Raw genomic sequence first — 15,133 nt, 5'->3', positions numbered from 1 at the left:
GATTTTGCAACATATTTACCATTTTGTTAGTTTAAATTTGAATTGTCACTTCAAGGCAAGAACACCTATTGTTCTTTTAATGACCTTTATTTTCTTATCTTTATCTTCAGATTCCGACGACGACATCTTTTTCGACGCTTCCCAAAATTCTAGGCAGAGTCCAGCTGATGGTAAGTTCCATATCAGCCAAGTTATTTGTTTTAGCCAAAGGAAATAATTCCTAAACCTCTGTTTTAAGAAATAAATTTCGATTCTGTCCCTCGAGTGAAAGTCTTTTACTTATTCTATTTTACAAGATTCAGATTCAGATTCGGAAATTATTCAATTCCATTCAAAAGTCACCAGACGAAACAACGTCAACATCATTTCAAGTGATGAAGAATCCCTTTCTGGTAAGCAAATATATTATTTTTTTGGTCTCATTTTGGTGTGATTTAAATGCCTTCTCCTTCTCTTTACTTTCTAAATATTTTCAAGTGTGAACAAACTGTATGCCTTTTTTGGGTTTCTTAGATTTTAAAATATTCAAAGTTTCAGATTTTTCAATGTCCTTGTCTATTATTTTTTCAGCAAACGTATTCAACGAAGCAAATGACCAAAACGAAGATGAACCATTGCAGCTTACATGTCCTCCAATACTTGGTAAATTTTATTTTTAAGTACCTTTTTAAAGTCCCAAAGGCAAGTAAAATGCTGTATTTTCTCCTCAATTGGTATTTTAACTCGTAGGCTCGAATTCCAAAGTTGGCATGGTTTCAATTTCTTTTTTCAGAGAGGAGACCCATAGTACCCGTGACAATGGATCAATCTACAATAGAACAACTCACCGTGCAAGGTTAGTTATTTATGGATTATCTCATATATCTAAGAGCTCAGAGGAACTTGTTTACGAAATCAATTCACTTGTGGTGAAATCAATTTTCCTTGTATTGTATAGATGTTTTGTTTTCACTTTTAGACACGCATCCAACACCAGTGTTACCAGTAATCAATCCTTTGACACCCTTACTCCAATTATCTTCACACGGTAAGATTGCATTTGGTCAAGCAGCTTTCTTATGTTAAGATCTCCAGTTCAGATTTTTAAAGTGAATCAATTTTACGTTGAATTTTATTTCTCGTGGCATTGGCAACGGCAAGACTTTCGTATTATAATAGAATTGATTCTAATTCGTTTGATTCTCTATCTTTTACTCATTCAGATCGTAAACGTCATGCTGAAGATGCTCAACCTAGTATAATCAACACACCAAAGATTTTGAAACAAGAGGCAGTACCTGCAACGGCAGTATCTTTACCAGACGTCTACTCAAGCCTCGTCGAATTTCTGAACGTCGACAAAGAACCGTTGACGATGAGAGAACTGTCAAAGATTTTTGTTGAAGGTAGTGGTAATGAAAGCTGTCAACCAAATTTTCTGGCAGTGACCTTGATTCTTGGTTTGCCGCCAAAATGGTTTCCCTTCGATGCGTTTCGACAATCGTTTCCAGATTACGAAGGAAAAATAAGCACCATTCGAAATAAAATGACACTTTTTCCAATAGACTAAATTTAAGTAGATATTGTATATAGTATTTTTTTACCCTTTTTTTGTTGCGTTCATTGGTAGTTCGTTAATTGTACCATGCTCGAGTCATCGTTTTGCTTTGAGAGAATTTAATTCTACCTGCCTTAAAATGCTTAAATCGTTCATCTTGAACTTACTTTTTGTTGAGTACTGGGAAATATCATTTTCCATATTTTAACTTTAATAATTTCAAATTTTGTGTTTAATTTAAATTTTATAATATATTTAACAACAGTAAAAATTAATGGTATAACTTATGAAATAAAAGATTCACCAATGAGATCTGGTGAGATGAAGTCTACAATTTTGAATAAAATCTCTATGCAAGTATTCTTCGTTCTTTAAGAACATTACGATTCATGTACTTTTAAAGAACGAAGTATTCGTAGCTAAAGAATGGGTTTTGGTCTAAAAAAGTGTGACTCCTTTGATAAAAAATATTTTTTTTGTAGAATGATGCTTCGTTCTTTAAAAACATTTCCATAATGGGTGCTTATAAAGAACGAAGTATTCTGTTTCATGTGAAAACTTCCAAGTTCGAAAACGAAAGTACTTTGAATTCAAACAAAATGGGCGTGGTTTAAAATGGTGTGGCTCTTTTGACGATTTTCTTTTATCAGAATGATATGCTTCGTTCTTTAAAAACATGCTTTTAAAGAACGAAATATTCTGTTTCATGTGAAAATTTGCAATTTTGAGAACGAAAGTACTTTAAATCGTAATTCCACCCACCAAAATGATGTTTTAACGACTTGCCAATATCTCTTAGGCAAAAAAAATATTTCTTAAGAATTGGTTTAGGATCTGACTTAAGGTCTATTACGGCTTAAATAAAACAAGGGCGTTTCGGTGGTAGAAAGGCGTTACTTCCTTTTCTTTTTCAATTGAAGTAAGTATTGAAGTCTAAAATCAAAAGAGATGGCCTCTAACAAGACTTTGTTTCACATCAGTGAAAATTACTCAAAGACTTCTAAGTCTCACAAAAATGGTCTAAATTTGAAACTTTAAAACACCTTACAGATGACCAAAAGGGAATTACACAAGAAGTTGACAGGAAATATTTAAAAACAGTCATTTTTTATTATCTACAACCGTTTTTACATTCACATAAACTTTAGTCCCTGGATCGCACTGTATTTGAACCTCGACAACGGACGTAATCATTTTCTTCTTTGACGATGTCTTTTTTAGTTGTTCTTTTTTATCTTCGTCATCACTGATGGCGATAACGCTTTGCTGACTGTGCTGTACGTCTTCGATATCTAGTAGGAAAATAGGCAGATTTAATTGAGAACAAATCCGTTGAAATTTTAAAGGTTTCAAAATTGATTATCTTGGCGAAAGAAAGTTCGAAATTCTTTTTCTAGTCATTATATTAAACCTCGATCTGATTTAAATGAAATTTGAAATTTTAAAGCAAACCAATCGAACGTACCTTTTGCTTGATTGAGCTTGAGCAAGGTACCTTGGGAAAAGCATAACATGCCACTTTCGAGCAATTCGGAAGCTGTGATCCTATTTTGACCAGACATAATAGTGAATGGATAAGTTCTGCAAGTTGACTTTGACTCGTTGTTATCCAGGGTGGCGCATTTATACCTTTGATTTGAATATCCTGACAAAAACTATAATTAAAATTCATTGTTCCCATTCTCTAAGTTTACCAATTAAAAACGCTCTTATTTTAAAATTATAAAAACAGAAGTACGTTACCATTAGGAGCCCTGCCTGACAAGATCCACGGCTTAACGGGTCGATAACATTGTCAGGCAAAACTGTCGGTTTAACACCCGTTTTAATCAGGCACTCAAAAAGATTTGACGGGTTATTTTGATTAAAGTGAACTTGTATTCAAATCAAAAATTATAAATCTCGTTAGACGACCATTAACTTTTTGTAAAATTAATAGGCGAGGTCCAAAAAGGCTGCGGTACGATCAACAAGTTTTACTTTGATAACAAAGATGCTTCGTTCTTTAAAATAATCCCAATGTGGTGCTTATAAAGAACGAAGAATTCTAAGTTGAAAGTGAAAAGTCTGAAATCGAAAGTACCTTATCAGGTGGTCCAAGTGACATAAATCACGGCTTAACGGTTTAACAACCCTTTCAGGCAAAATATACGGTTTAATACTCGGATTAAATACCAGCTTAAAACATATTGACGGCTTAAGACTTCCAAAAATCAATTCTAATAAAAAAATATCAACATAGTGCTTATAAAGAACGAAGAATTCTAAGTTGAAAGTGAAAAGTCTGAAATCGAAAGTACCTTATCAGGTGGTCTGGGTGACACAAATCACGGCTTAACGGTTTAACAACCCTTTCAGGCAAAATATACGGTTTAATACTCGGATTAAAAGCCAGCTTAAAACATATTGACGGCTTAAAACTTCCAAAAATCAATTTAAAAAATTTCAACATATTTCTTATAAAGAACGAAGAATTCTTAGTTGAAATTGAAAAGTCTGAAATCGAAAGTACCTTATCAGGTGGTCCAAGTGACACAAATCACGGCTTAACGGTTTAACAACCCTTTCAGGCAAAACATACGGTTTAATACTCGGATTAAAAGCCAGCTTAAAACATATTGACGGCTTAAAACGTCCCAAAAATCATTTTAAAAAATGTCAACATATTTCTTATAAAGAACGAAGAATTCTAAGTTGAAATTGAAAAGTCTGAAATCGAAAGTACCTTATCAGGTGGTCCAAGTGACACAAATCACGGCTTAACGGTTTAACAACCCTTTCAGGCAAAACATACGGTTTAATACTCGGATTAAAAGCCAGCTTAAAACATATTGACGGCTTAAAACGTCCCAAAAATCATTGTAAAAAAATGTCAACATATTTCTTATAAAGAACGAAGAATTCTAAGTTGAAAGTGAAAAGTCTGAAATCGAAAGTACCTTATCAGGTGGTCTGGGTGACATAAATCACGGCTTAACGGTTTAACAACCCTTTCAGGCAAAATATACGGTTTAATACTCGGATTAAAAGCCAGCTTAAAACATATTGACGGCTTAAAACGTCCCAAAAATCAATTCTAATAAAAAAATATCAACATAGTGCTTATAAAGAACGAAGAATTCTAAGTTGAAATTGAAAAGTCTGAAATCGAAAGTACCTTATCAGGTGGTCCAAGTGACATAAATCACGGCTTAACGGTTTAACAACCCTTTCAGGCAAAATATACGGTTTAATACTCGGATATTCGGATTAAATACCAGCTTAAAACATATTGACGGCTTTCTTAAGACTTCCAAAATCAATTCTAATAAAAAAAAATATCAACATAGTGCTTATAAAGAACGAAGAATTCTAAGTTGAAAGTGAAAAGTCTGAAATCGAAAGTACCTTATCAGGTGGTCTGGGTGACATAAATCACGGCTTAACGGTTTAACAACCCTTTCAGGCAAAATATACGGTTTAATACTCGGATTAAATACCAGCTTAAAACATATTGACGGCTTAAGACTTCCAAAAATCAATTCTAATAAAAAAAATATCAACATAGTGCTTATAAAGAACGAAGAATTCTAAGTTGAAAGTGAAAAGTCTGAAATCGAAAGTACCTTATCAGGTGGTCCAAGTGACATAAATCACGGCTTAACGGTTTTTAAACAACCCTTTCAGGCAAAATATACGGTTTAATACTCGGATTAAATACCAGCTTAAAACATATTGACGGCTTAAGACTTCCAAAAATCAATTCTAATAAAAAAATATCAACATAGTGCTTATAAAGAACGAAGAATTCTAAGTTGAAAGTGAAAAGTCTGAAATCGAAAGTACCTTATCAGGTGGTCTGGGTGACATAAATCACGGCTTAACGGTTTTTTTTTAACAACCCTTTCAGGCAAAATATACGGTTTAATACTCGGATTAAATACCAGCTTAAAACATATTGACGGCTTCTTAAGACTTCCAAAAATCAATTCTAATAAAAAAATATCAACATAGTGCTTATAAAGAACGAAGAATTCTAAGTTGAAAGTGAAAAGTCTGAAATCGAAAGTACCTTATCAGGTGGTCTGGGTGACACAAATCACGGCTTAACGGTTTAACAACCCTTTCAGGCAAAATATACGGTTTAATACTCGGATTAAAAGCCAGCTTAAAAAATATTGACGGCTTAAGACTTCCAAAAATCAATTCTAATAAAAAAATATCAACATAGTGCTTATAAAGAACGAAGAATTCTAAGTTGAAAGTGAAAAGTCTGAAATCGAAATCGAAAGTACCTTATCAGGTGGTCTGGGTGACATAAATCACGGCTTAACGGTTTAACAACCCTTTCAGGCAAAATATACGGTTTAATACTCGGATTAAATACCAGCTTAAAACATATTGACGGCTTAAGACTTCCAAAAATCAATTCTAATAAAAAAATATCAACATAGTGCTTATAAAGAACGAAGAATTCTAAGTTGAAAGTGAAAAGTCTGAAATCGAAAGTACCTTATCAGGTGGTCTGTGGGTGACACAAATCACGGCTTAACGGTTTAACAACCCTTTCAGGCAAAATATACGGTTTAATACTCGGATTAAATACCAGCTTAAAACATATTGACGGCTTAAGACTTCCAAAAATCAATTCTAATAAAAAAATATCAACATAGTGCTTATAAAGAACGAAGAATTCTAAGTTGAAAGTGAAAAGTCTGAAATCGAAAGTACCTTATCAGGTGGTCTGGGTGACACAAATCACGGCTTAACGGTTTAACAACCCTTTCAGGCAAAATATACGGTTTAATACTCGGATTAAAAGCCAGCTTAAAACATATTGACGGCTTAAAACGTCCCAAAAATCAATTCTAATAAAAAAATATCAACATAGTGCTTATAAAGAACGAAGAATTCTAAGTTGAAATTGAAAAGTCTGAAATCGAAAGTACCTTATCAGGTGGTCCAAGTGACATAAATCACGGCTTAACGGTTTAACAACCCTTTCAGACAAAATATACGGTTTAATACTCGGATTAAATACCAGCTTAAAACATATTGACGGCTCGCTTCCAGAATAGATTTTGCACTTAGATCAAAAAGTTGAATTACATTAGTAGCATTTTAGGAAGGCGAAAACTAGAATGCGATTAAGAAGGTTAAAGTTAAAAATCGATAATTTAATCCATGTTGGGTGTATTTCTTTGATTTGATTTATTGGAATCATCGTTTAAGATGTAACACGACTTTCCTGGAAAATAATAATAGAAATTTAATCAAAATTAAAATTTTCCAAGTTTAATTTCAAATTAACGTAATATTTTAGAATTCAAACAATGGGATTGCCAATGTCTTAAAATTCATCACTCAGATAATATTAAGCTTCTTTGCCCTGCAATAAAGGGTAGCCACCTGCCTTGAAGGATGAAATTTGTAGTCTTGGTCAGATAAAATAGACGTCCAAGCAGAACCATATTTTTCAAAACCTTTTCGTAAAAAGTCATCTTCCATGGAAGAAAAAGAAACCTTTTTCTTCCTCGTTAGTTTTTGAATTTTCTGTTTCTTCTCAATGACCGAAGATTCTATTGTCGCACAGGTAGCTGGTTTTACTTTTGCTGAAAGCGGTTTTTCATCTTGGGTGGGGCTCTTCATGCCAGTACTGCTAGAATTGTTGATATTCAAAGTAAAGTTCGGCCAAGATTTAACGATTTCGAACGTACCAATACTAGAATCTGATGTAGAAGTTGCTTGGTTTTCTCTATTCAACGGTGATCGATTTGAGATGCTCTCACAAATCTTCCCCATTGCAGTAAGAGAAGGCTGTTCATCTCTTAGTTTGTTCATGGAGTTCTTTCCTTTCAGAGCAACGTCTCGCGATTGAAGTTTTTGATAGTGAATTTTGGCTACGAGCGAAGTGTGTTTTTGATCCTCTGACAAATTTTGCTGATCCTGGATGCTAAGGGTTTCGGCGCTTTTCGTTTCAATAATTTGGCGGTACCGTGTCGGGTTGATATACTTCCCTATTGCTTGGAAGACTACTCTGCCGAAAACATCACCGATTCTTGTTAGTTGTGTACCGTTGCGAGTGACTAAAACGTAATTGCATTTAGGATTTAGCCTTGAACGAATGTATTTGATGTACTTGGAAACAATATCTTTGATTTCAGAAGAAAAGATTAATGTATCAAAACCATACTTTTCTTGAGTCTTAAAAACAGTTTGATCTATCATTCCACTCTCATCAATATTTTGCACCATTTCTACTGTTAAAAATTGAAACGTCATTGGTCTAGTAGCTTTAACGGCGATGAAAAAAATAGCCGTCAAAAATGACGTACAAAATGCTAAGTCGTGCGAAGGAACGGAAAGGGAGTCATCCGTGGCGTTCAGTAGAACTTGAGAAAACTTTTTGGCATGATATGGTACCACTTTTTGCATTTCATCGAGAGTAGCCCAACAGTTCATTTTTGATAAATATTCTGCACTTAACAAAACATTCCATTCCGATCGCATCTTTTTTGTCAATGAAAGTTTGACCCGATTGATATAAATTTCGGACGCCAAAAATGTCATTTGTGTATCTCCTTTTTCAAGTCTACGGTAGTCTAGAACGTGAGACAAGGAATGCATGTATCCGATTATTCCAGCGTAACCTACTCCCCATTGAGTCTTAAGGTATTCGATAAAGTCTGATATAGCCTTTAGGTTCCCCAAACAAAAATCTACCACAGTAAATGGAACATCCCAACTCGAACAGCAGTCCTGACAGCAAAATTTCAGAAATTTCAAAACGCGACAACTAATTTGCCCAGCCTGGCCATAGCTTTTCATGCCTCCACCAGGACTGCAAAGCCAAAGTTTGAATTTTTTATCAAAATTACACTCCTTAGAAAACATCGGCATATCGTTCGTTCTACTCCTCCTAGATTTATTTGGTTTTTCATTTCGTGTTGAAAGTTCTGGCAAAACAACCTTTGGGTCTGGTCTCACTTCAAAAAAGTAGTACCATCCATGCCTGGTGAAAACGTGTTTTCTGCACCCTCTTTTTGTTGTAAAAGAAAAACTGTCACAATTAGGAACTGGGCAATAAAAAAGTCCATCCGATTCTTCTTTGAGATTTAGCCTCTTTGCTTTCGAACTTGCCCCCATAGCATTTTTCCATATCTTTTTGGAAAATAATTTTCCTGGCATCAATTGTTCACTTACTTTTGCAATAGGTGGTTCATATCCTCTGTCCTCCTGGACAGGCCGAAATTTCTCTATTTCATTGCACTTTTTGTCTGTCTTGGGCGATCCTTTTTCTTATCAGACAATTTATAGTGGAAATTCAATCAAAACAAAACGGATTGGCATTAAAAGATAATCAGTTATCCTTTTTTGGGATAGCAGAATAGGAAGAAATTACCCAATAGCATGTTTATAAAATGATGACATGATGTCACGCTCCTATACATCAAAATTATGTAATCATTAAAACTACACAAAGGAAAAGCTTGATAGCAGTGAACTCCATCCTACAAGAGTTTTCTGTGACAGCAGTCGTTAAAAAACTGCAGAAAAAAACATTCCCATCTGAAGTCTGTAAATTGCTCATCAAAATAAAAAACGTTCTGAAAATTATAAAATTTTACCCTTGATAATTATCCTTTGCAAAGGAACTGACTGGGACATCCCAAAAGGATCACTGAGTGTCCTTGTAATTGCTTGTTCAACATACCAATGCACAACTATGTGTTCCCCTTTGTTCAATCATAATGAATCACTGTGTTCCTTTCAATGTTGGAAACAATAGATTGCTAAATATTTTCAAAAGGTATTGTGAGTTCCGAAAAAATTGTTCCCAAAAGGATAAATGGTACCCTCAAATTTTTTCAACTTTAAATTAAAGAGACCTTCCTCAAGGGAAAAAGGAACTCTTTTATTCGAAAACGTATATAACGGTAGCAATTTTTTGTGTTCCGCAAGAGATACACAATTTGTATTAAACAGTGTAGAATACAGATTGGATTTTTATGTGCAGAAGAATTTTTTGCAATTTTCAAGATGTCATCACACCCGTCAAGACAGCTGAATTCTAGGGCAATTATTGATTCCTTACAGAGTAACATCATGCCTTTGGTAAGATATGAATATTTTATATTTCAATTAAAATTCCGAGAAATGTAACTTATGGAAAAACTTTGTCTTAAATGGTAGACTTCCAAGTGATTTCTGTGCAAGAAATTGGGTTGACGTGAAGGAATGTTTCAAAATTTAAAACAAATTATGCTGCGTTTTTTATGCTAAGTTCTCTTCTACAAATTTAAACTTAACTTTGCAATAACTTCTTACTTTTTTTAATTTAGATAAAAAAAACCGATGGTGTTCTAGCACGTCGTGCCATTTTCGCAGACGAGGATAAACTATCCATTTGTAATGTCCGTTTCATTCTTGATGAACTGCTAGCAAATATGAAAATAAAATTCTTCATTTCGTGCGTCTCTGGAACTCAATCCAACCCGAAAAAGCGTGGAGAAACAAGACCACAAGATCCCTTCCGTGCTTGTATCAATTTTTTTCATCTGTTATGAAAATCTATCATCCAGGAACATGAAATTTTTCAGGGATTTCATAACGCTACCGACACCAAATTTGAAAATAAGCCGATGGTGACCAAATCTTCTACCAATGATAGAGAGTCAATATTCAGAATGCTGCAACAAACTGTTAAAGTGAGAAAAATTTCATCTATTATTTCCGTTAACTCAAATTTACAAATTTTATATTTCAGCGGCAGACCTAAAACTTTTAGCAAGGAATTAGAACCGAATTTTTGATATTTTTAATAATTTTTTTGCCTTGTTTTAGGATCACAATAGCAAATGCATCCAAACACTCATACATGACAGCCTGTTCCACTGCTTTGAAAAGCTAATCCTACAATGCCTTGTGATATGGTTGACGAGACTGTTCGTGCCCAACGTCAGGAAGTGTGTCGTCTTCACTGCTGTGATATCCGGATTGCAGAATCATTTTCCAACGCCAGCAAAAATCTGACAAAATCTAAACTTGTCCATATTTATGACGGTATGGGGACATTAGACGAGGATCTTCCTGAGGCACCGCCATCATCAAACCTATCGAAGGCGGCAGACAAAATATCTGAATTGATGAAGAAGCTTAACTATCGATTGTACCGTGGCATGGTTTATTTCAAACCTGAAGAAGGTAACTTAATTATTAGGCACTTTGAAATTGTTTCATGGCTGTGAATTTCGTAAATTTTTAGGAGTAATTGAATAATTTCAACATAACGTTTTTCTTGATATTAAACTGTTTGAGTTTCCTATTGATTTAAAAAAATTTGAACTTTGTAAAGTGGAAAAATCTACATTTTTACAGCTTTTCCTTTTTTTCTTCACCGACAGCAAAATTCACATTCAAACTTCTTTGCGATCCTGAAGAATTTCTATGCAAAGTACAAACGAACGCAGGACTGAAGGAATTAGTATTGGCAAACAATGCAAATCTTTTGAAGCATATGTCTAGCATTCATACTGAAGTAAGTACTTTAATTTTGATAAAATGGTTAGTCTACTAAAAATTTAAGGCTTGAATTCGTTAACTCGTAATCTTTTACAACATGACCATCAGATTTTTTCTTTCATTTTTAAGTTTATAAATTGAAAAGTTCAACTGTGGTAGTCCATTTCATAGACCGTTTACCGCCAGTAGGCCGTCTCATTTGAGCATTTGTACTGGCAGACCGTAGGCCGTCAATTTTAGACTTTCAAAAGGTGTTCTTTTGGTTATTTTCATCTATGACTGTTTTTAGAATTCTTTGAAAAGTAGCTCAACTGTTAGTAGTCCATTTCATAGACCGTTAGACCGCCAGTAGGCCGTCTCATTTATGAGCATTTGTACTGGCAGACCGTAGGCCGTCAATTTTAGACTTTCAAAAGGTGTTCTTTTCGTTATTTTCATCTATGACTGTTTTTAGAATTCTTTGAAAAGTAGCTCAACTGTGTAGTCCATTTCATAGACCGTTAGACCGCCGTAGGCCGTCTCATTTATGAGCATTTGTACTGGAAGACCGTAGGCCGTCAATTTTAGACTTTCAAAAGGTGTTCTTTTCGTTATTTTCATCTATGACTGTTTTTAGAATTCTTTGAAAAGTAGTTCAACTGTGGTAGTCCATTTCATAGACCGTTAGACCGCCAGTAGGCCGTCTCATTTATGAGCATTTGTACTGGAAGACCGTAGGCCGTCAATTTTAGACTTTCAAAAGGTGTTCTTTTGGTTATTTTCATCTATGACTGTTTTTAGAATTCTTTGAAAAGTAGCTCAACTGTAGTAGTCCATTTCATAGACCGTTAGACCGCCAGTAGGCCGTCTCATTTATGAGCATTTGTACTGGAAGACCGTAGGCCGTCAATTTTAGACTTTCAAAAGGTGTTCTTTTCGTTATTTTCATCTATGACTGTTTTTAGAATTCTTTGAAAAGTAGCTCAACTGTGGTAGTCCATTCATAGACCGTTAGACCGCCAGTAGGCCGTCTCATTATGAGCATTTGTACTGGGAACCGTAGGCCGTCAATTTTAGACTTTCAAAAGGTGTTCTTTTGGTTATTTTCATCTATGACTGTTTTTAGAATTCTTTGAAAAGTAGTTCAACTGTGGTAGTCCATTTCATAGACCGTTAGACCGCCAGTAGGCCGTCTCATTTATGAGCATTTGTACTGGAGACCGTAGGCCGTCAATTTAGACTTTCAAAAGGTGTTCTTTTGTTATTTTCATCTATGACTGTTTTTAGAATTCTTTGAAAAGTAGCTCAACTGTAGTAGTCCATTTCATAGACCGTTAGACCGCCAGTAGGCCGTCTCATTTATGAGCATTTGTACTGGAAGACCGTAGGCCGTCAATTTTAGACTTTCAAAAGGTGTTCTTTTCGTTATTTTCATCTATGACTGTTTTTAGAATTCTTTGAAAAGTAGTCCATTTCATAGACCATTAGACCGCCAGTAGGCCGTCTCATTTATGAGCATTTGTACTGGAAGACCGTAGGCCGTCAATTTTAGACTTTCAAAAGGTGTTCTTTTGGTTATTTTCATCTATGACTGTTTTTAGAATTCTTTGAAAAGTAGTTCAACTGTGGTAGTCCATTTCATAGACCGTTAGACCGCCAGTAGGCCGTCTCATTTATGAGCATTTGTACTGAAGACCGTAGGCCGTCAATTTTAGACTTTCAAAAGGTGTTCTTTTGGTTATTTTCATCTATGACTGTTTTTAGAATTCTTTGAAAAGTAGCTCAACTGTAGTAGTCCATTTCATAGACCGTTAGACCGCCGTAGGCCGTCTCATTTATGAGCATTTGTACTGAAGACCGTAGGCCGTCAATTCTAGACTTTTTTATGGACTTGAGACGGATTGAAAACATACTAATTTTTCCAATTTTCTTTTTCAGCTCTTTCCTAAAATCAAGATCGACTACGATTTCATCGAGGTGAAGAACAATACATATCTAAAACTTTCAAGTCGAGCATACGTCAGTTGCCCCTTTACCGATGACGAGTTTGGCGTCATAAGTCCACGCAGCTTTCACGATTTTGATCCCTATCGGACGAATTGCCACGGAGGTTTCATGGCTTCAGCAATCGAGCATTGGTTTTCCAAGGTTAGAAGACCAAGTCAAATTGGCCCACAGAATTTACCAATGCCTACTTTGCTTCCAGCTACCAGACAAGACAAGAAAGCTAACACTAATTGGAAAAATCGACTCAGGCAAAACGTCAATTATGAACTTCTTTTCCGCATTAATACCCGAAGAAAATCTCCATTTTGACAAAGGAAACCACGTTTGGTCTGTCCATGATAACCGATGATACAGAGCTGCTTTATGTTGATGAATGGACGCGTGAGATGACACCCCAGACATTGCAAAATGCTGTTCCAAAATGGCCGGTTTCCTCAAGCCATCAAGTTCAAGTCACCAAAGATGAGAAAGATGGAAGCTGGTGTCTTCTTGACATGTAATGCGATGCCAAAATTTGGTAAAGAACAAGAGGCTGTGGAAAGGAGATTGGCAATGTTTCATACCCGACCACTTGAAAATATAGACCCCTCTGCACCATCTTGGATTAAGTCTAATGCGATGAACTGCCTAACATACTTAGTAAACCTAATCAATTCAAACCTCGACGTCTTGGACGAAGATGATCTTTCTTACACTTTACCTAAAGACGTAAGATGTGCAAACACCATGCTGATGGACAAGATAGACGAAAAGAAACTTGATGCTATTCAAAAGTGCGTTGTCGACAAAGATAAGTCCGTTGAACTTGCCCAACCATTGACTGGATATGACATTTTTCGAATTGAACAACCATGCGATGACGGTAATTACATTTTCTACCTTTCTTTTTATTTTGTATTGGTATTTTGACAAACTTTCAATATCCTGGGAGAAGATTCTATTCGCAAAGGGAACTACTAAAGCTATAAGATGAAACTTAAAGTACTTTTTTTCTTCTTCAGATCAATCAAAACAACCTGACGTGGATAATGAAAGTGATGTGGACATGTCAAAGTCTATCACTTTGAAAACGAATGGTAAGGATTGGCTCCCTTTTATTTATAAGTATCTAATTGACCATTGATCCGCGAATGGTTTTGCATACTTTAGCCTTGCCAAATTTAATAGCGTCTATTCTTTCCTCTTCTTAGATAAAGTTGACAGTGACGCACTCATTGGTTTCATTTCGTCATCTACCGAACAAGACTCCGATATAAACCTCCTCGGAAACGAGCCCGTCACAGATGGATCGGAAGTCCAGTTCCAACAGAAGAACCAGAGACGGCTACAATCAAAGATCTTCTGAACAGCCTTGTTGAACGTGTTTCAGATCTTCAAAATGGTGAGCACATTAATTTTTCTTGTACGGTCATTAATACCAACATTTTTACCCTTAACTACCAGGTTTATGGTGATTTTGTTTATTTGGCTAAAGAATCAACTCATTTTTATTGTGCATGAGTTTTGATTTAAAGGTTCTCTTCTTTTCATTTTGATCAGGTGACGTCATGGCATCACCAAGTACGTCTGAAAAAGCAAACAATATGGGTACTACATTGAATGGTAAGAGAATACTTGTTCTATTTTTTTTTGCATTTTCTTTACCAGTTGCCTGAGCCAGCGAAAGATCTTTTATCAGCCTAAAATCAAAGCATAACAACTTGTGGTTTAAATAAGTGACAAAAGGTTTTTCCCTTTTTCAGTGGTAGAAAGCCCCATCAAGCGTAAAGACTTCATCAAATCGTGTAAACGCTTCAAGATCGAGGACGTCAACCAGCTCGAATACTGGCAATGCGTAAAGCACTATCTGTTCAACAATCTTGGGTTCAAACGTTTGCATGATCCTGTCGCACATTCTTTGTTCCGTTCAGTACGTTGCATCCTTAAAATCACCAAGACCACCAACCATAGCAAATCCATTTGAAGATGCAGCCTTTCTGGTTCTAAGTAAGCCGAGAATGAGTTTTGATTTCCGTGGGTTTTTCCGGAGATATCCATCGTGTATGAGGAAAATAAAGGAAATTAGAGATGAACTCAACATTCGGATCACCACACCAAATGCTCAAAAGT

At 35.4% G+C, this 15,133-nt stretch overlaps 1 protein-coding gene and 1 long non-coding RNA gene across 2 annotated transcripts; both read left to right on the top strand.

Annotated features, from left to right (window-relative positions):
• Positions 1-10,424: 10,424 nt before the first annotated feature.
• LOC136800779 (uncharacterized) lies at positions 10,425-13,333 on the top strand. Its single transcript, XM_067057435.1, has 3 exons — positions 10,425-10,720; positions 10,921-11,054; positions 12,956-13,333. The coding sequence occupies exons 1-3, from the start codon at positions 10,435-10,437 to the stop codon at positions 13,331-13,333; spliced, it is 798 nt and encodes a 265-aa protein (XP_066913536.1). The 5' UTR covers positions 10,425-10,434.
• A 957-nt stretch (positions 13,334-14,290) lies between these two features.
• On the top strand, positions 14,291-14,918 carry LOC136800609 (uncharacterized). The gene is made up of 3 exons (XR_010845736.1): positions 14,291-14,405; positions 14,564-14,626; positions 14,767-14,918. It is a non-coding gene; the product is annotated as an uncharacterized lncRNA (long non-coding RNA).
• Positions 14,919-15,133: the final 215 nt, after the last annotated feature.

Source organism: Clytia hemisphaerica, unplaced genomic scaffold (genome assembly GCF_902728285.1).
Source record: "Clytia hemisphaerica strain Z4C2 unplaced genomic scaffold, Clytia hemisphaerica genome assembly, whole genome shotgun sequence".
Lineage (NCBI taxonomy): Eukaryota > Metazoa > Cnidaria > Hydrozoa > Leptothecata > Clytiidae > Clytia > Clytia hemisphaerica.
The sequence above is the reverse complement of the archived record's forward strand: the minus strand, read 5'-3'. Positions and strand labels throughout refer to the sequence as shown.